The 24,966-nt window shown below is 33.8% G+C and overlaps 1 protein-coding gene across 3 annotated transcripts in view; it reads left to right on the top strand.

Moving 5' to 3' along the window:
* Positions 1-24,966, top strand: part of Cdh9 (cadherin 9) — a 128,589-nt gene that overhangs the window by 79,924 nt on the left and 23,699 nt on the right. For all 3 annotated transcript variants that reach the window (XM_011245337.3, NM_009869.2, XM_006520020.4), the window contains 5 exons: positions 14,686-14,980; positions 19,871-19,990; positions 20,469-20,636; positions 22,414-22,601; positions 23,552-23,805. In XM_011245337.3, coding sequence (XP_011243639.1) covers positions 14,686-14,980; positions 19,871-19,990; positions 20,469-20,636; positions 22,414-22,601; positions 23,552-23,805 — 1,025 coding nt within the window. The remainder of the gene's footprint in view (positions 1-14,685; positions 14,981-19,870; positions 19,991-20,468; positions 20,637-22,413; positions 22,602-23,551; positions 23,806-24,966) is intronic.

Here is a 24,966-nt window from a genome sequence, read left to right on the forward strand (position 1 = left end):
TCACTCAAATTCATATTTCAGTCTGTTAATAGGAGTTATACTGCTGACTCAGAAACTGTCTAAAAAGGAACCGGTAAAAACAAATCTGCCACTGCAGTAATTGGTTTAAGCCTTGCTGTGATATATTGCTTAATTCCCAGAATTCTGTACTTTGAAGTGTTTTCCATCACACAGGACTAGAATATTCCAAAACCCTATTTATATGTTTAAATAGAAAATATAGAGAAATGCCCTGTGTAGTAGGTAAAGATCATACCCTGTTCATACGTACTAGTTACATAAAATTATTCAACAGATAAAAGTCATATAGCCATCAAAATATCATTAATCATATTTTTGAAATCAGAATGAACACTGCCTTATTCAATTATGAACTGAAAGATGTATGTACCCAAGCTAATCCTTGGAATATGTAAGCTCATTAACAAAACGTCTTGGGCTTCAGGAGTCATTTGTTATTGACTTTCAACTATAATGTAGTTTTCTGACAAATCACTCACTTTTGCTGTTCTGTAGGTATACAAAGACATTTTTCATAAGGCTACAGAATGAGGAGAGAATTTGCTATCAACTCCTCTTCAAGGAGTTTTTTAATGGGGAATGTTAGCTGCCAGAAAATGTAGAATAGAGGATTGTTGCCATTCTGTCTTCACTTTTAAATTCACTGAGATTTTTATGCAAAATTTTCCAAAACTACAACCATGCCCATCAGCAATAATCTAAATAAAAGCATTGTTTAAAAAAAAGACATATTATAAGCAGAGACTTTATGAAGAATTAAGATCATAATTAACTTTAGTTATTCAAACAATCTCTGAAAAGTTTTCTCAGACAGGTATCTTACATTCAGTAAAGGTCACCAGATACCTTTTGTGCTGAAAAATTCTATCCCAGGTCCAAATAATGGCCTCTGTGTGTGTCATTTTCTCATGAACATACTGAGAAACATATACATATTTCATATGTGTGTGTGTATGTGTGTGTGTGTGTGTATTCATGTATCGCAGAGGTACCTATGTATGAGGATAATTATGGAAGCAAAGGGAAAACCTTGGGTGCTTCAGGCACTGTTAGACACGGTCTTAGAAACATCATATCTTACTTGCCTAAAGCTCAATCTAGTTAGTAAGAAGGCCAACCAGAAAGCCTTAAGAGTCAATCTATAATTCCACAGTGCTGGGATTGAAACTGTTTAACATGATACCAGCTTTCCCCCTCTTATTGCCTTTAGTTTACTAAGAGGTTTGTCAAATAAGTTTTAATTGTGTTCACCTATACCATGCCCCACTCCTCTCAGATTCATTCTCATTCCGTGGCCCCTCAAATTATGCCCTTTTTGTTCAATTTATTGTGTGCGTATACTCTTGGAGATGTGGTCTTCACTTGAGCATAGTTAACTCTATAGATGGCATGCCTTTAAAGAAAACTGACTCTCCCCTCTTCCAGCAGCGTCTTAGCAAGGAGTAGGACTTTCCTCATCTCGGTTTCTCTCTGTATCTCTGTGTCTCTGTGTCTCTCTGTGTCTTTCTCTCTATGTCTCTCTTTCTCTGTGTCTCTGTCTCTGTCTCTGTCTCCGTCTCCCCCTCCCTCTCTCTCTCTTTCTGTGTGTGTGTATGTGTGTGTGTGTGTGTGTGTGTGTGTGTGTGTGTGTGTGTGTGAGTGTGTGTATGTGTTTCACCATGTGGATTGTTTCCTTGTCTTAGGCTGTACGGGTCTTATTTATGGTATCTAAACAGCTTTGAATTCACATTCACATCCCCTCTACCATGTCCAAAAGACAGTGTTTCCTTTGCTCACCCACTGATTATGGCTCCTACGTTCTTTCTGTCCTCTCTCCACAAAGAATCTCTCGATTTTGGTAGGGGGAAGTGTATATAGATTTCCTGACTAGGTTTGAATAATACACAGTCTTTTATTCTCTATACCTTGACCAGTTGTGGGTCTCTGTGTTAATTGTCATGTACTACAAAAAGAAACCTCTGTGATGAGGCTGGAGTGATGCATTAATCTATGGGTATAAGCACAAGTCATTAAGAGTCATTTTAGGGGCTGAAGAGATGGTTCTGGGATTCAGATCACTGTGTGCTCCTCTGGAGGTCCTGAGTTCAACTCTCATTACCCAAACAGCTCTCTTCGTGCACGCATACAAATCACCCGAAAACATAAAAGGCATACATAAATAAGATTTAAAAAATAGAATCAGTTTCATAGCATTTACAAGAAGAATAATGGCAATAGATTCTACTCTGGGTTTGTGATACAACTAGCAACAACAGGTTCTTAGCTCAAATAACATTGCCAAGTATAGATTTACTCTTACATATCGAGATTTAAATCCAGTAAGAGGTTGGTTATTTCATGATGTTAATACCACTGTGGGATATATTTTGCCAGACCAGTCATTAGTATAGCTTGCACCATTTACAGCTGATTAAGACTGGTGATCTTTTTCTCTTTGTGTAGTGTTTCCAGCATCTTCAGCCCTATTAAAGCTAGCCACTAGGGGGTGAAGCTTCCAAGTTAGTAGCAGCTCGGTTTCTCCATGTTCTATCATTCACCCACATGCTCATGCAGTAACAGAATGTCACCTTAAAGTTTTGTAGGGTAGCTAAGAAAATTGTTGCTTCGTCACAGGGAAATTCCACTTAAAATCTTTTTGTGTGGTAGTATTTGGTACAATTAAAATAAACCAAATTCACACATTCCCCAGGAGTTTGCTTCTCTACACATGCATCCAGAAACTAATAATATTCTTTTATCACTGTATACTTAAACACAGTAAGTTTCTGTACTATTTTTATTTTTTGATAACCTTTATGAGAATGAAAATTGTACTTTCTGACTCCTATTGTGAGTTGCACAGTGTGTCTTTATTTAGTGAGCTGGATGATGGTGCCTTGATCCACAGATGGCCACAGTACTTTTCATGGATGCCATGTCACCCACCCTCATAGGGGTGAAGGTTATTTCCTTCTGATTGCCTGCTTGTCCCCTCCTTCTCTCCTGTTGAGTCATCCAACTTCTATTTCATGTCATATATGTGTGTATAGTTACACAATGAATGCATTCTCTGGAAAGTCTATATTTGGTTCTAGAGTTCCTCCAAACTAGTTTCCATAGTGCCTTCATTAGTATATGTCCCCAGCTAATGTGTTTAGGATTCCTTTCTTGAGGATTCTCACCAGCCTGTGTTGTATTTGGTTCTTGATGAAAGACATTCCCACGTTGTTGCGTCTTGATTAATAATGATACTAACATTTTCCAAATCTGTTGGATTTCTGCATGTGTTCTTGGGTATTGAGATAACTAAATTACTTATTATCAGAAGATTTAGAGTTTTTCAGGTTTTATATATTCTAGATAATTAATTCTTTATTGTGTTTCATACAGTCTCATTATTTGGTCTGCTACCAAATTATTGGAATAGTTCACAATAATTGTATGCTCATGCATGTATATTTTATATAGTATAGCCGGTCTTCTTCTATTTACCTCATATTTCAAGTTTTAAGTTAATGTCTTTGATCCATTTTGAATCGATTGCTACATAACCCAATATATAGGGATGTAGCTTTACTCTTCAGGTTGCAGAAATCTTATATGGCAATGATTAATGAAGAAGCTTTTTATCATCTTGATTTCTGTGTGGATTTTTTTTTGTCTGTAAAAAATAGATAGCTATAATATATTGAATTTTTATAGGATCTCTGCTTTATTCCAGTGGCTAATGTACTTGCTTTTCTTGTCATATAACTCTTGATTTGCTCTTATGATTCTGTGATAATCTTTCTATTTTCCTCTCTCTCTCTCTCTCTCTCTCTCTCTCTCTCTCTCTCTCTCTCTCTCTCTCCCTCCCTCCCTCCCTCCCTCCCTCCCTCCCTCCCTCACCCTCCCTCCCTCCCTTCCTTCCTCCCTTCCTCTTTTTTTTTTAATTAACTTTAATCATTTTTACAGTCCAGTCATTATGCTCCTTCAACATGTCCAGCCTCTGACAGGTCCAGCCTCAGACAGTTCCTCATCCCATTCCTCCTCCCCTGTCTCCCAAGAAGATGTCCCAATTGTTACCCAACCCCAGCTGATGCTGCCGGTCCTCCCAACACCTTTGGTCTTAGTCTCTCGAGGATTATCTGCCTCTGATGTCAGACCAGGCAGTCCTCTGCTGTTGGTTATTACTATTTTATCCAAAATAGTTCTTAAATGTGTGAAACGATAGCACTTTGAATTACTATATTTCATAATTATGTTTGCTTGTTATTTAATTTTTAATTTAATCCATTTTAAGAATTGTGTATAGTATCATCCAGAGAACTTTACATCTACATTTTGCTAAAGAATCAAACAGTTGAACATGCCTTGGTTACTTATAGATTCTCCAAGTATTTGCTCTGAAATATCTGATTATTTTCTTCTAATTTTGCACTGGTTGACTTAATTAATCAATAATTTCAAAACTATTCCTACAATCATTTCAAAGGTCTCTAAACAAATAAAAGTTTTGGTTTATTTTTCATTTTCTCTACATACCTGCTTTTGTAATCTATATTTGTTTCTTCACTAATTAACAAATTTCAGTTTTAGAGCAGGTTAAGATTTGCAGAAAAAAATCCTGAAAAGAAAGCCAAGTTTCCATGTAGGTTTTGCAATATGCTCTTCAGACTTAGTTTCCTTAGTTACAAATTATTTATTTTAGTTCCTTGTTTTTGTTTAGTCATTTGCAAGACATCAGATGACTAGAAACATGTTTGTAGGATTTGAATTATTCTTTTTCTGTATTTCAGTCTCATGTGTTATGGTGGGAATGCAGGTATATTTTATAGCTCTAATAATGTATATATATTATATATGTATATGTATGTATATATAATATATTATAGTATATTATATACATATACATTATATATGTATATGTATTATATATATGATGTCTGAATGTCTTCTTGGATTGAAAAATGTTAATCAGTTTAAAATTGAAGTGATTACTTTGTTATGATACTTATACTAGATAAATAGTTTGCAAATATTTTCCCGGTAGGTGTCATTTATTTAAATATTAATAATGTTTTGACAAAGTAGATGTCTCTAAATTGTATGAAGTCTGAATAATGGTGTTTTAATCTTGTCACTAAAATGATAGAATAAAATTTGAGTTAGGAAGTGTCATGTTATAGCTTCAGAAAGTTTCTTACATTAATTTTTCTGCACTGGTATTAGAAGGTTTATTAATATCCAAGCAAATCACATATGGCTGTCTTTGAATGCATCCATATTTTCAAAGACAGGAATCATACATGAAGATTCAAAAGAGCGCCTCTCTACATTTTAACATAATATATTTTATTAGAGGTTTATTTTTTCCTGTTTATTATTATTATCATTGATTGGTATTGATTGTGATTGTTTAGTAGGATTTAGAATTAAAATTTCTTGTTGTAATTGAGTGTTGTAATTATAAAACAGATTTAGGAATGATTTTCTTGCAAGATACATCATTTTCTATTTTCGACAAAAGTATTTTTGTATTAACAATTTTGTACATATTTGGAATGATGGCATTTGTCCTTCAGCTAACTCCTCTTATTCTTGTCTTCTATTTAAGAATTTAAGCTATCTTAGAAACAGCCCATTCTCTTCCTTCTGTACTCTCTTTTCTTAACTGCAATTTTGCACTCAGTATTAATATGCATATTGTTATGCATGTTTGTGTGTAAGTTCTATGGATTCATTCACTTGGCTACTCTTTCCACTTTTCCTGCGTGAGTCAGCACATACAGACTTCCTCTTCTGTGAAAGGTGACTCAGGGCCTTATTTGGATTAATTTGTATATTCTTTATTCTGTTCTCTTGACTCAAATATACTTTCTAAATTGTCAAACTTCTTACACAACAGAATCTATTCTTCCTCCTTGCTGTTTTATTCATTTTTATGACCATTTTATGTAGACCCAGAAATATTTGTTGATAGCACAAAATGAAACAAACTCACTCCTACCCTTAGCATACACTAAAGATTAAGACCGATGCTTTCGGTCCTCAATTCTTCTGGTTATGAACATACCTTCCTTCACTTGTTTGATTTTTCTATCATTTCTTAAATAAGTTTTAAAGATTTTTTTCATAAATGTTTGTATATATTTCGTTACATTTTAACAAACTATTTCATTTGGGTGTTGATATAAAATTGTTAACAATAATGACAGTATGCGTATAATATCATTATAAACAATAGTAATATTATTATTATGACTGGTGGGGATGGAGATTTTAGATGGTATAGGGCTTTATAGCCCAAACAAGGCAGAGGAATGATCAGTTAGTTAACTATCATTCCATAAAAACTGGGTGTGATGACACATGTCCCTTACTCAGTCCCTTACTCAGGAGCTGGGCATATGGAGAGCTTGTCTTAGTGAAAATAGATCAATTAAAGAGAATTCATTATGTTTTCACTGCTAAAGGTAACAATCTGTATCTATTTATTTGTTTACTTATTTTTGTTTTTTCTTATTCTTTTCTTCCTTCCTTCCTCTCTTTTCTTTCTTTCTTTCTTTCTTTCTTTCTTTCTTTCTTTCTTTCTTTCTTTCTTTCTTCCTTTCTTCCTTTTTTCCTTCCTTCCTTCCTTCCTTCCTTCCTTTCTTTTGTTGTTTCATTCTTTCTCTCTTTCTTTCTTTCTTTCTTTCTTTCTTTCTTTCTTTCTTTCTTTCTTTCTTTCTTCCTTCCTTCCTTCCTTCCTTCCTTCCTTCCTTCCTTTCTTTCTTTCTTTTTTTCTTTTAAAAATATTTTTATATTTTTACAGGCCAGTCATTACCCTCCTCCTGGTTCACCCTCTTACTGTTTCCCATCCCATTCCTTCTCCCCTGTCTCCAAAAGGATCTCCCCACCAGACCTCCCCACTCCCTGGGGCCTCATGCCTCTGGAGGGTTTGGCAAGTAAGTCTTCTCCCACTGAAGCCAGACCAGGCAGTCCTCTGCTCTACATGTGTCATGGGCCTCAGACCAGCTCTTGTATGCTCCATGTCCGAGATCTCAGGACACAGGGTTAGTTGAGACTGCCGGTCTTCCTAAGGGGTTGTCTCCTCCTCAACTTCTTCCAGACTTTCCCAAATTCAACCACAGGGGTCCCCAGCTTCTGTCCTTTGGTTGGGTGTAAGTATCTGCATCTGATTCTTTCAGCTGCTTGTTGGGTCTCTCAGAGGACAGCTATACTAGGCTCCTGTCTGGAAGCTCACCACAGCATCATTAACAGTGTCAGGCCTTGGAACCTCCCCTTGAGATGGATCCCTAGTTGGGCTAGGTCACTGGACCACCTTTCCCTCCATCTCTTTTTTCATTTTTTGTTTCTGCAGTCCCCTTCTGTGTATTATTTTTATGCTAACCTTAGATTATACAGTCTTCACTTCCTACGTGAAGGAATTAGCTTGTGATTTTGATATAATGAAAAATCTGGAGTATATTCTGTGGAAATGTTCCATGCTGTTGACACAGAAACATGTCTTCCTTTTTGTCTTCCTTTTCAATGAGTATACTATCAACTTTCACTGATATGTTTTATTGTATAGCAAGGACTTCTAATGATACATTCCACAGCAGTATTATCATTGCTGTGTTTCTGATCCTAGACATTATTTTTAAACTCATTTGAAAAAGCCAACTTTTGTGATTTATAGACAGTACCTGTTTATTTTGGGTTTTTGAGAGTCATTTGTCATCATCCAGTGATGGAAGTTTTTAAAGTTTTTTCGAGTATATACTTTTTTTATTAGGTATTTATTTCATTTACATTCCCAATGCTATCCCAAAAGTCCCCCACACGCTTCCCCATTCCCCCCTCCCACTACACTACCCACCCACTCCTACTTTTTGGCCCTGGCGTTCCCCTGTACTGGGGCATATAAAGTTTGCAAGTCCAATGGGCCTCTCTTTCCACTGATGGCCGACTAGGCCATCTTCTGATACATATACAGCTAGAGACATGAGCTCTGGGGAAACTGGATAGTTCATATTGATGTTCTGCCTATAGGGTTGCAGATCCCTTTTATACTTGTATCTTTTTAAAGTCTTCACATGGGAACTTCATTAATTTATTGATAGTCTTACATCACTGATATAAATAATACTTGCTGGTAATTTACTCCATGAATTCAGGTTTTACTGATGTACTAATATTCTTTTGAATATTTTTGCTTATGTGTCTGTAAGAAACAGATATTGTATTACTTTATAATTGTCTTCTTCTTCTAATCCCTTTCTCATCTGACTCACCTGGTTTGTTATGGGAGCTAATTACTACTTCATGGAATGAGAACTTATGATGTCTTTCTCTTTGTCATATTCTGGAGCAAATATATACATAGCATTGCGTATATACAAATACACATTATATTGCATATCAGAATTCAAGGTATTGCAAATGACACAATGTCCTGTCATGACTTGATTAATGGTTTGTTTGAATTGCTGTAGTTTTAGATTCTACTTTTTAATGTATAATGTACTTTTTATTCATACACAAAATACTAACTCATAAGGGGTGCTATTTTCTGAAATTGGAACTGAATAATGCTAATGGCTAGTTCAGAGAAGAGTACATTTTGGTTTTGTTATGATTTCACCATCTTGAAGAAGCTAGATTTAAATAAAAAGGGAATGGCCTCTTGTTCCAAGGACACTGCCTATGGGTTAAAATCTTATAGGACTGAAGACAGTTGTTTTGGCAGGTAAAATATACGTTAGGATGATGAAAAATTCCATGAGACCTTTGAATTTCAGGATGATAATCCACTTTTATATTCCCTTTACTGAGTAATGGATTTATTGGTCAGGAGTATCTGTAGTTGAGTAAAATTTATATGGTTTGTTCAATAGGAAAAGTTTTGGCCTAATTTTCAATATAAGGAAGAAAAGTCTGTATCAAAAAGACTCATTCATTAAATGTTCCTTTCCAATAGTGAAGCACTGATAGCTCACTGGCATATTAGTTCCCACTGGTGGCAGCTAGAGATTCAGCAGCTATTCCAGCAAAGGTGGTCTTGGTGCACCAACACCTGTGTGCTGAACACAGGCAAAACCTCTTCATCTGGGGCCATGTCAACTTTCTTCATGAGCTTATTGATCAATGACTTAGGTGCTGATTGTATTGGCTTATTTTCCATGATGCAGCTTAGGGGAGGAAGGAATAATCTTGGTTTATGACTTAAATTGACAAGCCCATCATGTTGGTCAAGGTATGGTGGCAGGAGTGTGAATCACTTCTGACCACATTGTGCTTGCAGTCAGGAGTCATGAAAGGTAATGGAGGTTGCCCCAATTTATCCATATTCAAGGCCCACCTAGTAGTGAATCATTTCTCCTGCAATGTTCAATGTCCTCAAGGTAACACTCTGCTAGCAAAACAGATGGAGAATCTAGTGTTTCAATGCATAAATCTATTGGAGGCATTCATAGATAAACAATAGCACTGTTGAAATTAAATCACATCAAGATTATGACTCATCCTAACCACTTACCTCTTAGGTTTCGAAGATGCTACTGTGATTATTCGATATACCTGTGTATTACTGCAGATATAATTGTTTAGTCGGAAGATTCCCTTTGGTAGTAGAAAAGTGGGGTGTGACAGGAGAGGTTTACCAATGAGTATTAAGCTATAGTTAAATGAGAGCAGAAAATAAATTGTGTGAGTGCTGAATAGAATAAATCTGGCTATATTTCAACATATGAGAGAAGATTTTTGAGAACATTCATTATGAAAAAACAAAATTGTTTGAGCACATAAGATGCATCTTGCTAATATTTAAATCTCATACATGTTTGTATAAACCATTGCAGGTTGTTTTATTGATATTGAAATTCAGAATTTTGTGGATAGCTGTTCACATGTTGAAAAATAAGAAAGAACTAAAATTGCATATTTATAAAATAATTCTAACATGGTATTTAACTGTTATGTCATTGAAATGTCTATTCTAGGGACTCAAGAATGTTCTTTAGCACAAAAATCTACTGCTTCAGTTTACAATACTAAGGTTACACACACACACACACACACACACATTAACTTTGTTTTAATGCACACATAGAGATTTGCATACACACAATTACAGTATATAAATATATAAGTATATGTTCAGATTTAATATTTGTAGCAGGACTCTTTACCTAAGAAAAAATAAAAATGCTATATTATAGCTATGTAAAAAATTAAGTAAAATTTGTCTTTTATATAATTAACCTTATGAATATTTTCTTTTTCTTTGCCCTTAATTTTTTTCTAATTTTTAATGCTCAATATACTAATATTGCAAGATGTATCATGAAATGATTAAACTAATAATGTAGTATTATAAGTCCAAGGACAGTCTAACTATTGTTCCAGATTCTAGATATTTTTCAAAGTGGAAAATGTGACAAAATATAAACCTTAAAATAGACATATGAAAATGAATCTAAATAAAATATAGAATCATACCAAGATGGTTACAATAATTATACTATGAATTTTCTGCATATTTAAATATATCAAATTACAAAAATATACTTATTTTTGAGAGTATTATAATTGTATAATTGTTTTAAATGCTGTTGGTATCATGGGGAAGAATAGATAAATAGAAAGGTTTTTTTATTGCATGTTTGTGTATTTAATGCTTTTGTTAAGCTTACTGCCTTGTTTTAAACTTCTCTTGTTTATTGTAGGTGCTAATGAATAATTTATGTATGACAGTCATTGGATAGATTTCTTTGAAATGATACAATGTTCTTTCCCCCAAAACATGACTCCAACAGCCTTGTTTCAAGTCTCAGTGCAAAACTGTTTGACAATGTAGAAACATTTCAGATTTCTCATATTTATTTTTTGTACGAAAACATCTTATTTGTCTTATATATGGTTGCTCATTTCTTTATGCCTACATTACAAGAAATTAGTACAACTAATTCATCTTTTGGAAACTTTTTTTGCATTTATTTATTTGTTTGTTTACTTGTTGGTACATGTGTTCACGAGCACATATTTGACGATCAGAGAACATTATGCAGGAAAGAATCTGTCCTTTTTCTTCCTGAAATGTTAAAAATTCAGGTTCCTTAAAATAGAAGAAAAATAAAACTGAAGTGATTACTAATAATGTATGTAATACAACAGCTGATATGAGGCCCCAGAACACATACAGCAGAGGACTGGCGGGTCTGGACTCAGTCAGAGAAAATGCACCTTACCCTAAAGAGAGCTGGGGCTCCAAAGAGGTGGGGTGGGGGCATCTTTTTGGAGATGGGTGGAGGAGGTATGGGATGTGGAACACTGGGAAGGTGGACCAAGAGGGGGATAAAATCTGGACTGTAAAAAAGGATTTAAGAGTAAATAAAAAAAGTATTTTTAAGAGATATATTTAAAAATACTATGTATATTACTGTACTAAAATATTTAGTTGATAATTTATGTCTAAGTCTAAAAATATAAAGCATACTTATCAAAATGTGATAGTACAATAAAATCAGAAAACTAAACTTTTTAGCTAATTATGAAATATTTACCAAATTAACAAAATTTGATGCATATTATTCTTTATCTATTTGTCTAATCTTTTTTGTAGTATTTCCTTTTACTAAGCTATTGTTTAAAGTTAATTTGTAGTGGTTATATGAATAAAATACTTGCTATCAGTATTTTTGAAAAGATCATCATTAAAATATTTTTCAAATATGATTATTTCTGAAATTTTATATAAACTTAGAATTAGTTTTATTTCATAACTTTATTTTACTTATAATCACTAACAGATGAATTTTCTGCATATACTTGAGAAATATTCTGTTAAAAATATAGAGTAGCAGGACTTTTGTAAACATATTTTAGGTGACCAGAAATATGTGTCAATCTTTCCATAAGACACCATAGCATTAGTTTGGCACAGTGAAAAGTTCCTGTACTATAATGGTAATAGTATTGTGTTAACAATTACCATGCCTGTATATCTATTCTAAACTTACTGAATGAGAGGAAGTGTCCTGAGGGAGAAAACAGGGAAAGTGGAGAGGATACACACTTAGGAAGTGGACAACTCAGAAAAGATGGGAGATATTAAAAAATGAAAGAAATGTGCAAAGATTATATATCATTGCATATAAATTGGATAGAAGTCCTCATGGAAAGTAAACAGCTTGGTATACATGCTTAAGGAATGTTAAAAGTAACAAAGTTAAAATTTACAACTGAAGGGCAGATTATCAGTGTTGTACGTGGAAAAAATTAAACCATCAAATAATACTTTTAGGACTACAGAATACAGATTTCTCATAATGTTATCAAATTTAGTTGAAAGAAGTTATATCAATAAACAAATTAAAAAGGAAAATTATGCACCCATCCATCTGAACACATATCCATGGTTTATTGTGCTTTATTACTTACCTTAAACACTTTACCTTTCTGGAAATTTCCCACATGACTGTTTTCATGTTGAAGAAAAATAATCTTGTTTAGTCTCCAAAAATATCTGTGGTGGGACAAGCGTGGTCCCTGCAAGGTAACATGTGATAAAGAAAAATGTCTAGTTGTAGCCCAACACTTTGACATTATAAGTACTTCAGAAAAGAAAGCAACTATTATTTGTGGCAACTATTTCTGATGTAGTTTAAAGGAGCAGAGAGAAAAATGAAAAAAAATTGCTTATTTTGATTAGAAAGAATTCAAATGGAAAACACAAAGAAACTGAGACAATGGTGTCAGGCAGGGTAGAATAGGATTTGCGAGGTCTATTCTGGAAATCATGGGAGGAAGAAGCCAGTTCAGACTCGCATTTAATTTGAAATGTGTGCTTCTAACAAGTTTGAAATAAATGACATGTATAGTCTCATTCTCATTAGTACCAGTCTTATTCTATATAGTGTATCACAGAAGACCACACTGCCTAACTGAAGACTGTATCCTTGGATCAACATCACACTCTCTCATCCATTCTCCTCTATGCTTCTCACGAAAGAAGACTAAATTGTGAGAGTGCTGTTTATAAAATATTTTGTTTCTTCATTCCATATTATAAGTTCATTAAAACATGATATTGTAACAGTATGCAAAGGTACATTTTATTTACGTCTAAAAAAAGTATCAACGGGCAGTGGTGGTGCACGCATTTAATCCCAGCACTCGGGACACAGATGCAGGCGGATTTCTGAGTTCGAGGCCAACCTGGTCTACAAAGTGAGTCCCAGGACAGCCAGGGCTATACAAAGAAAACCTGTCTCGAAAAAACAAACAAACAAACAAACAAACAAAAAACAAAAACAAAAATAAAAATGTACCGACAACTTCTGAGTATACTTTTATTATTATCCAAATAAAGATTTCATTCAACTCAAAATGGCTGATCATACATAGCCTTTGTTAACGTTCTTATGCGTTGATTTTCTATATGTGATAATTATTGTTTATAATTCATCATCATTATTGTGGTATTTGTGATTCCTGCTAGGGTCATTTAAGCATTGGTTTAAAAGTGAATTACAACCCACTTATATGACTTTTTCTGATGTTAACTTTATAGAATAGATATTAATTAGAACTAATTACATTTTCCTTAATATAGTACATTTGTTTTAAATCACTTGAAATGTAAAGTGTTTATAAAGTTCGTGTCTCACAATCGGCACATGGTAATAGAAAAAGTAGTTTCTTAACGTCATATTGAAAATGGCTTAACTTTTAAAACTCTTCCTTTGTCTGGTTGGTTTCCATTTATAGAGGCAAGATTTTCAAAGTCTTATTAAGGATTGGAAGAACACTAGTTAAAATAGCATCCAAACGCTGACACCATTGCATACACTAGCAAGATTTTATCGAAAGGACCCAGATGTAGCTGTCTCTTGTGAGACTATGCCGGGGCCTAGCAAACACAGAAGTGGATGCTCACAGTCAGCTAATGGATGGATCATAGGGCTCCCAATGGAGGAGCTAGAGAAAGTAGCCAAGGAGCTAAAGGGGTCTGCAACCCTATAGGTGGAACAACATTATGAACTAACCAGTACCCTGGAGCTCTTGACTCTAGCTGCATATATATCAAAAGATGGCCTAGTCGGCCATCACTGGAAAGAGAGGCCCATTGGATTTGCAAACTTTATATGCGCCAGTACATGGGAACACCAGGGCCAAAAAGGGGGAGTGGTTGGGCAGGGGAGTGGGGGTGGGTGGATATGGGGGACTTTTGGTATAGCATTGGAAATGTAAATGAGCTAAATACCTAATAAAAATGGAAAAAAAAAAGAATTAATTCTACAGTAATCATTATAATGAATTATAATGCCTTATTATATCTTTGAGTTTAATTATTTAAATGAAATTAAGATTGATATTTCACATGCAGAATGAAGATGAATTTATTTTTCTCCATTGTACTACAATAGCGGTTTAAATTTTGGTAGTATTCTAATCAAAAGTATGCTTTAACCACTATGTTTTGAAACAACTCAAGTATCAATTATTCTAAGTCCATTATCTCATGGTGACTGACTATACTTGTTTAATATTTCAAGACTACCAAAATCTTAAATACTCAGTTCCACTTGATCTGAGATATTTGTTCAGATCATTATTGACATGGTATGATGGGGAGAAGAAATTAGTACATATTAAATTCTTTTCAGTAGAATAACCACCCATGTATTTACAGAATTATTCTTTTCTACCTCTTTGAAGCTTCACACTGACCAAGATAAAGGAGATGGAAATTTAAAATACATTTTGACAGGAGATGGAGCTGGCAATCTGTTTGTTATAGATGAAAATACAGGAGATATTCACGCTGCAAAGAGACTAGACAGAGAAGAAAAATCTCTGTACATTCTTCGTGCCAAGGCTATAGACAGAAAGACCGGACGACAAGTGGAGCCAGAATCTGAGTTTATCATTAAAATCCATGATATTAATGACAATGAACCAAAATTCACGAAAGACCTGTACACAGCCAGTGTTCCTGAAATGTCTGGAGTTGGTAGGTATCTACTAACCCGTGTGCTTAACATAATTGCTCTTATATTTTTACTAAAAATTTTGCAGCCATGTGATTCCATATGCCCTCTCAGAATCAGAGCTGTATCTAGAAATTCTTATTTTTGTCAAATATCTCCTTTCCAAATAATTTCAATTATTATTGTAGCAATCTCTTATTTTAATTATAATTAATGAGAGAAGTTGTTTGATTCCAATGGCAGCAACACCTGCTCTGTCATTCAGAATAAATGTCCTATAGAATGTGTTGCCACCTTGCCAGGAAGGAAGTAGGTCAGCAGCTCTTCTCACATTAAACTCAAAAAGGAAACTGCTCTATTTGACAAACTGCTTCTACATAACTGGCTTATTTAATCATCGAAATAATTTTATTTTGTAAGTATGAAAAATAGAACTTCACAGCCCATCCTGTCAATTAGGAATTCAGAAGAATTTAACAACTGAATGAAGATCAGATAACTTATGGCATCACGCTAGGGTTTACAGTTGTTTTCTCTATATTTCTATATTTTTCTCTATTGGTCTTCGGCTTTCCATGCAAACTGAAAACAGTAATTTCTCACAGTTCTGAGATTCTCACAATTTCAAGCACCATTCCTTAATATACAAAATTGTTACTTGTATGCATGTTAATATGATTAATTTTATCAATGAGTAATGATAATATTCTATAATAGAAATATTGTTTTAAAATATTAATGAAGTATTATTGATTAAAATATCCATCAAGATATTTATTTTCTATATTTATCATTACTTACTTGAATATTTGTTCTAAATAATATAATAATGCATGTTTGACAGAAGAAATTCTTCTTAGAAAAACTAAATCTTTATACATTTTCACTGACAGTGTGGCATAAATATTTTTTAATAGTATAGTCTGTTTACAGTCAGGCACAAATAATTTGAGAAGAAGTTATTATTTCATGTAAGCCCACCTATTTGGTGGAAATGAGGTTCTATTAATTCTTCAAGTTTTCATTCTTATAATGTAAAATGGGTTTATCAAAAAAGACAGGAGGCTTTTGAGATCATAAAGATCTTGTGTAATGTAGCATAGATGGGATTTCTTCAACGTTGGTCTAACAACTTTACACTATTATAATTTTATGGATTGATCCATATTTCCCAGGCACTAAATTATCTTAGATTCATATTATGGAATTTATATACTTTTGTTTGAGAAGAAAAAATATATAAAGTTATATTCTCTGGATAAATGATTATCAATTTTGAATTGAACAGAATTATGGTTATATGCTTTAAGTTTTAAAAATATTATTTTAATATGCTAATTTGCAAATTAATTTGACCTTATTTATATTTTCATAGATTTTTCCATACTAGGAAATTTAATGAACATGATTAAGATGGCAGAAATATTTGATAATTAGAAAATTAATCAGAAATATTCATACAGTCAGGTACTTTAAACTTTCACACCATTACTAGATAGTTTTAAATATTTATTTTATTTATTTAATATTATAATATGATTACATTATTTTCTATTTGCTGGTTTTTTTTTCAAAACATTCCCATATACCTTCCTTGCCCTTTTTCACCTTCATTAATTATATTTACAGACACACACATACACACATACATACACACATAGAAACACACAGACACACACAGACCAGCATATACACAGACACAAACAAAGACACACAGACTCCGTCACAGACACAGACACACACACACACACACATACACACACACACACACTGAACTGAATGCTTTAGTACCAATTGTTCAGTCTACTTTTCTTACAACAGAATGGAGGTTGGGAAGATGGCTCAGATATACAGACTATCTGGTCTGTATTTGATTCCCAAAATGCACATGGTGGCTTGTCACTGTCTATAACTCCAGTCCCAGGCCATTTCATGGCCTCCTCTGCTCTCCAGAGAAACCAGGCAAGGGCACATGTGGTCACAGACAAACATTCAGGCAAAGCACCCATATGAATAAAAAATAAAAATTAAGAAAAATGAGGATTTTTCTGTATCAAGTATATTGATCTTTATGACAAATCATTTGCCCTTTTTGATTTTATTGAAAAGAGATTTTCCCATACAATATATGCTGATATATCTTACAGTATACTGCTCTCTCTACTCTTTCTGATAAATATTCTTTAATAGTTAATGTACTACTATCCCATCATTCCATTACATTCTTATCACATATCCGCTCAATGCAGGTGCCTTCTTTCTCATATTAAATATAAGCATTTATTTTATCATTATTTATTTAATATAAAACAATTTAAAGGCAAATAAATACCTTTAAATGTTATTTTAAAAACCTTCAATGATTCAATTCTTAATATTTGTCAAATATTAAGTTTCTATATTTGTATTAATTCTCCTTCAGGCTACTTGCTATTTTGTTATATTTGGGGTTGATAAACATGTCTTTTGCAATTCATAAATATGATCTGACCTGTATTCAGAAAGAACTTATCAGTTCCTACACACAGCATAAAATTGCAAGCTAGCATTCTAATTCTTTCCTGTGCCAATTGAGACTCTTTGAAAAAGGCTCACTGTCCATGGAATCAAGAAGACAAACCTAACTAAGCAGTCTGTTGGGAAAATCACAGAGAACTGTTGACCTTTAGTCAGACTAGCTAGTTCTAATTTTCGTCTTGTCACTTACTGGATCTCCGATATGTGGCCTAAAGGCATATGTCCTGCATGGGCCGTGAGGATTAAGTTTTAATACAAATGAATTCCTGCCAATCTGCTAAGCCTACTCCAATCATCCTATGAAAAGCTTATGGCATTGGGCTGTAAAAAGTGCTTGGTTTCATGCTGTGGTATCAAATAGCATGCCACAATTTCATGTCTTAAGATAATTTATACTTCTAAGGAAAACCAAAACTTAACTCTAACATATAATGAATAATTTCTCCAATTCTTTCTTTTTAAATTTTATTAGATATTTTCTTTATTTACATTTTAAATGGTATCCCGAAAGTTCCCTATTCCCTCCCCCCTCCCTGCTTCCCTACCCACACACTCCCACTTCTTGGCCCTGGTGTTCCCCTGTACTGGAGCATATAAAGTTTGTAAGACCTAGGGGCCTCTCTTCTCAATGATGGCCGACTAGGCCATCTTCTGCTACATATGCAGGTAGAGAAACGAGCTCTGGGGATACTGGTTAGCTCATATTGTTGTTCCACCTACAGGGTTGCAGACCCCTTCAGCTCCTAAGATCCAGATACCTCTCCTGGGAATATACCCAGAAGATGTTCCAACTGGTAATAAGGACACATGCTCCACCATGTTCATAGCATCCTTATTTATAATAGCCAGAAGCTTGAAAGAACCCAGGTGTCCCTCAACAGAGGAATGGATACAGAAAATGTGGTACATTTACACAATGGAGTACTACTCAGCTATTAAAAACAATGAATTTATGAAATTATTGGGCAAATGTATGGATCTGGAGGTTATCAACCTTAGTGAAGTAACCCAATCACAAAAGAAGTCACTAGATATGCACTCACTGATAAGTGGATATTAGCCCAGAAACTCAAAATACCCAAGATACAATTTGCAAAATAAAAGAAAATCAAGAAGGAAGACCAACATGTGGATACTTCATTCCTCCTTAGAATAGGGAACAAAATACCCATGGAAAGAGTTACAGAGACAAAGTTTGGAGCTAAGATGAAAGGATGGACCATCCAGAGACTACCCTACCCAGGAATCCATCCCATAATCAGCCACCAAACCCAGACAGTATTGCATATGACAGCAAGATTTTGCTGAAGGGACCCTGAGATAGCTGTCTCCTGTGAAGCTATGCCAGTGTCTGGCAAATACAGAAGTGGATGCTAGTAGAAGTCATCTATAGGATCGAACACAGGGCCCCCAATGGAGGAGCTAGAGAAAATTTCTCCAATTCTAATTAAAAGACTTGTGTTGTTGTTGTAGTTGTTGTGGTTGTTTCCACTATGTGTTTGAAACCATGCTCTTTTCTTGTATCCCTATTCCACAAACGCTTAGGAAGGTGAGAATTAGTCTCATGGATTCTCCAGGTAATAAATGTTGAGAAGCACAGCAGAGAACAGGTGAGCTTTCCAGGCTCAAGGGGGTTGCACAGGCTTGTGTCCTTGTCATCCCTTTATTGACACATTTAACCAAATCTAAATAAGCATGGTTTGTTTCCTATGGCGCCCCTGAGGAAGGCCAAAGGAAATACGCAAATAATCTCACAAAACATTGAAAAGTGTCAAAGTAGGATAAGATTTATAAATGATTTGAATTACTTTCATTTTAGTAGGAAATAAAATTTGAAATAGAAGAAATATGAAAATAAGTTAACTTTTGAGAAAGCTCAATATTTTATTACTTTTTATGCATTTACAAGTGACAGTCAATGCCGGACTCTGAGGACACAGAAAAGTTACAGTTCAATTCCTCTTTCTTCTGTCCTGGTGTGTGTTTTAACTCTGATGTTTGAAACAGGCTTTCTAACCTGCTAAGACTTTATTTCTCAATGTTACTTTTTTGTTTGTTTGCTTCATCTTAAGACCTTTTTGTTTTGTTGTATTTAAAATCCTACTTCAGTAAGGAAATAAATAACACATTTCAAAATTGTGAATTTGTCTTTTCTCATGTAGCAATGCATGTGTTAATTGGACACTTGTTTTCAGTGAGGGCTTATTACAGTTTTAATTCATTAAATTCGATCAGTCTCTGTAGTAAAATATATTATAGATTTCCATCCATTCCATAGTGAAGAGTAAATCCAGGACTCCTTTTTATTTAAGAAAATGAGTGAGAAAATAGCTTTTAAAATAGATAATCTTTAGAAGAACTGACGTGCCTCTGCTTGTGGTGGGGACTGGATACAGGTACGTCTGTTATACAAGTAACTGCCACCGATGCAGATGATGCTAACTATGGGAACAGTGCTAAAGTGGTCTACAGCATTCTGCAAGGGCAGCCATACTTTTCAGTGGACCCGGAATCAGGTAAATACATGTATGCCTTCCTCAGTCTATTTCATCTTATATAATATACCCTGCCACACATTTGTTTAGGTTGTTTTCTGTTTTCAAACCTATCCAATCATTTGTACACAGCTGCTTCCTTTCTATATTTACTGTATGAAAATGAAATCAAACATCCTTACTTTAATACAACCTATTTGAGCTTAACTATTATAACTCTTATTTACTGGGGCTAAATTTAATAGATTACAAAATTTCAAAGGTATTAATACAATTTTCAGAATAAGAAAATACTCTAAACTTAAAGAGCATAAAAAAGTATGAAAATTAAGAAAAGTCGGCCAATCAAAATAGAAAATGCACAGATATTTTCTGTTTTGTCAAGTTAAATTTATTGTGGATATTCTCATTTTCTTCATCTATCCTCTCTATAATATATTTTACAAAGTATACCTTGATGTCAAATGTAAATTCTTTTTTATTTTTTTCATTTTTAAAGGCATAATAAAGACTGCATTGCCAGACATGAGCAGAGAAAACAAAGAGCAGTACCAAGTTGTTATTCAGGCTAAGGACATGGGTGGCCAGATGGGAGGCCTCTCTGGCACCACCACAGTGAACATCACCCTAACAGATGTCAACAACAACCCTCCTCGGTTCCCACAGAGTAAGTAGTCTGTCCTGACACTGTAATGGGATATTCTCAAACCCACCGACCAGAACTACCATAGATTGTAATGTCCCCACATCTAGTCCCTTTGCGGAGAGCAAATCATGGCACATGTTTTAAAAAGAAACAGTTAAAATTCCATATAAGTCATAACTTATGATAAACATCACCAAATAGGGATGGAGGAAAACAAGACAACAAAGTTCTTTTGCAATTTAATCTTTTCTAGCTGTTCATGAGCAAGAACACTTTGCAAAGTGTCTTCACAGTCAGGATTGCTGTCCCAGCCTTCTAACCACGCTGGGTAGGAATGTGGGCGCAAAAGTCTGCCTGTTTATATTCAAAGTCTACACTGTTCACAACTCTTAGCTAATTTATAAACAACATCATAAGCCTTTATTTAATGGATTTTAAAACACAGATTGGGTGTTTATCATCTCTGAAAACAGGATCTATATTTAAAGCAATGTATGTGGGTTAAATTGGCAGCATTTTACTATCCTTTTGGTTTACTTTAACAGTCATGAAAACTTGATGATGATAATCTTATTAGTCTTGAAGTCACCTAGTATGTAACAACATGTTAAATTTTAGTGTTATTTAATTTACTGAAAATTGAAGATCAGTACATTTCTTCTAGTTGTCATCTAAACTTTCCATTTGGATTCTCAAAAATATAAACTAAGTGTATAACTTGATGAATTATCACACTGCTGTTCAGTTATCCATACTAACTGAAGATCTGTGTTCAATATAATAGTAATTAAATGCTGAGGGCTGGTCAGTGAACTAAATTGACTACAGATATAATGACATGCATTCCTCTAAAAAAATCTGAATTAATATCACAATTTTCCTGTTTCACTGTCCAAGGCTTCATAATAAAGTTTGGGAAATTCCACAGTAAATTTAAAACCTGCCATTTCTAACCACAGAAATCACTGGGAAAAGATTAGACTTTGAAGTCAAAGACACTGTGTTTTGTATTATCTTTTTTAACAACTCAGCAAGATAATTTTCTTTGGCCTATCTACTGAAAATAATTTACCTGAGTTGCTTCTTTATAAGGTCTAAATAGGCCACTACAGGAAACCTTTGGGTTTATGATATGCCCAGTACCCACTTTTAAGTATATTTCTTTAATTATTTTCAATTTTCATATTTACACATTTATAGAGAACTTGTAAATGAGATGCTTGTCAAAACAGAAGAACAAACTGTGATGTATGTCCTGATTTGTATTAAACATGGAAAATATGCTACTCAAAGACATTAAAGTTAAAATATTTGAGCAGAAACAACTCTAATAAAGACATTACTGCTTGAAAATTACTTTTCTAGAACTTAGAATAAAAGAATGAAGGTATAATATTTCAAATAATGGAAACTTCATTAATAGAAAAATCTCACTGTAACTATTATTTAAGTGTGGATAAAATGTGTGATTAAAATATCAAAAATCATAATCAAGTAACAAGCAATTGGTTATTATGGTTGGTATACCTGATGGTTTGCATTCCTATCCCAGGCTTTTGTGTGCTCCTTAAATAACATGAGACGTTCTCTAATCTTTCTGGAACTTAAATTTCTCATATACAAACAGAAAATTTATCTTTTATGCATTATTCTTCCACTCCACCAATCTATACCTTTGGCAGCATACAATTCAATATGATGAAAATGTCTCTCAATTTAGATCACTTTACTTAGAGGGAAATAGAAAACTTGTGTCATCCTAAGTTGAAAGTGAAGGAAGCTATGGTTTACCTTGCAGGCACTTATCAGTTTAATTCTCTGGAGTCGGCACCTCTTGGAACTCATCTTGGAAGGATAAAAGCCAATGACCCAGACATGGGGGAGAACGCCGAGCTGGAATATAGCATTGCAGAAGGAGAAGGATCAGACATGTTTGATGTGATCACTGACAAAGATACACAGGAAGGGATCATAACTGTCAAACAGGTCTCTTTTGCCTGTCTTTCTATTTTCTCTAAGTGCTCTTTAGTTTATTCTTGCTTTTCAGTACAGAGAAAAACAACTCTGGATCTACTTTTTATCATCCTCTATTTGCTATCCATCAACCACAGAAAGTAGGAAAACTGATTTCTCTTCAAATAAGTGATACATTGTTCCTGAGAGATATGCTGCTCCTCATGCTCAAACGGCTGTGCATGCAGTAGACAAGAATCACACTCATAGTAAACACAAGGGTGCTTGCTGTGTATTTCTCCAATGCATGATCAATAAACACTGATCAATCACAGATATGCCATGATTTTCTCAAACCTTTTGTTGTAAGTGTGATTGTCTATATAAAATAAATGAAAAAAAAAAGATGAAGAACTAAGAGCTAGAATTGACCTTGATACCTCATACCTGGGGATTAGCAGACAAAGTATCAGAGGATGCTCTGTAAGATGCTCTTGTTTGTATATATCTTCCTAATTTTTAGTTGAATATTTGAGAATGATCTGCAACAAGATGAAGACCGATACAATTAGCACTCATTATTTTCATGTTTCCCTACTTTATTTCTTTCTTAATAAATACTCATGTTGATAAAATATAAAATTTATTCTAGATACATGTTTAGTCACTCTTCTTATTTTAATAATATTTAGCTTAAATAATGCTACAATTTAATCAGTATTGATTTAGATAATACTTCATTTAACTGTGCCTAGAAAAATTGAAGTGAATTACCAAATGGATGTCAGTTTATTTTGCATTCCAGGAGAGTTATCTTGTATAAGTGAATGCACCAGGTCATTGTTCAAAATGATTAAGCCATAATTAGCATAGTTACTTAGCGCTACTTGATATTAAATTTTAAAATGTTTTTAAAAATTCATATTGTCAACGATTGCTATCTTCAGATATATCCTAACATTTCTTACTTTCTTTAAACTCAGAATTTAGATTTTGAAAAGAAAATGTTGTACACTTTAAGAGTGGATGCAAGTAATACCCACCCTGATCCTCGATTCTTACACCTTGGACCTTTCAAAGACTCAGCCATGGTTAAGATATCTGTGGAAGATGTAGATGAGCCCCCTGTGTTCAGTAAGCTCTCTTACTTGATGGAAGTTGATGAAGATGTGAAGGAGGGGAGCATCATCGGACAAGTCACAGCATATGACCCAGATGCCATGAACAACATAATAAAGTAAGAACCTGAAAAGCATCTATCTATTTGTGTAAACATTCAATCAATTTTAATACTTATGTAAAATTTGAGTCATATTATTATGCACTGTGAGTCACAGCAATAAATACATCCTAAAGATCCATCTAGAGATCACCTCTGCTCTCTTCTGATTGCTCCAAAAATTAGACACTGTGTGAGTCTGAGAACCACATAAGGTAGATGATATTATGACACTTCATCAAAAGTAATAATACTAAAACACTGGGCATTTAGGCAATTCATGGCAGAAAAACTAGTATCTAAAAATATAGACAGGATGTCAATTTTAGACTCAGTCACAGGTTCTAATCTCCGAATTGTTAATGTTAATTGCCTCTATGCCTTATAGTATAAATTTAAATTTTTGGTAAATACATTTATAAACACAAGAGATTATGTAAATAGCTAAATATCTGATGATTTATACTAAGATATGTACAATAAATATCTGGAAATAAATATCTGGAACAGAAGCTTTGTACTAACTTCTTTATAAATATTTATAGAAAAAAACTCTGTTAAAGTAGACAATAAAATACTGCATAACAAAATGTTAAAGTATTATCAATTAGTAAGGCATAATATTTTCCAAACTTGATCAGTTGATTCTCCATTTAAGAAAGCAGTGTTTCTGAAACTTAAATATTTTTATAAACATCGATTAAGAAATATACAAATTGATTTGTCTCTGTCTTTATGAGTTCATATGTGCCTTGCTTAGTTAGTTCTGAGGGTCTTGCTCTCTTGACCTCCCTTTTCTCTCTCTCCCTTCTGAGTGTTTCAACTTTTTTAAGGATTAGAAATATTTAAAAATTAGTGTTATTTATTCCATTACTTCATGATAATTATTAGACAATTTTATCATCTATAGATGCTTTGTCTCAAATTAAATGTTAACAAGTTTTTCTTCTGGTTCAAATCCTTAACTGTTTTGCCCATATAGAATTAGTTTCAAATAAATTATTAAACTCTTTAACATTTGAAGATGGAATTTGCCTTTTCTATGCTAATCAAACAACTAAAATTATGTAATTTCAAATAGTTTCAATTACTGTCAAGTCCAAATATCAGTAGACTCTAAACAGCATAGCAATGATTCAAAAAAGAAATCAGCCAAGTGAAAACCCAAAATACCCATAA

Source organism: Mus musculus, chromosome 15, assembly GCF_000001635.26.
Source record: "Mus musculus strain C57BL/6J chromosome 15, GRCm38.p6 C57BL/6J".
NCBI lineage: Eukaryota > Metazoa > Chordata > Mammalia > Rodentia > Muridae > Mus > Mus musculus.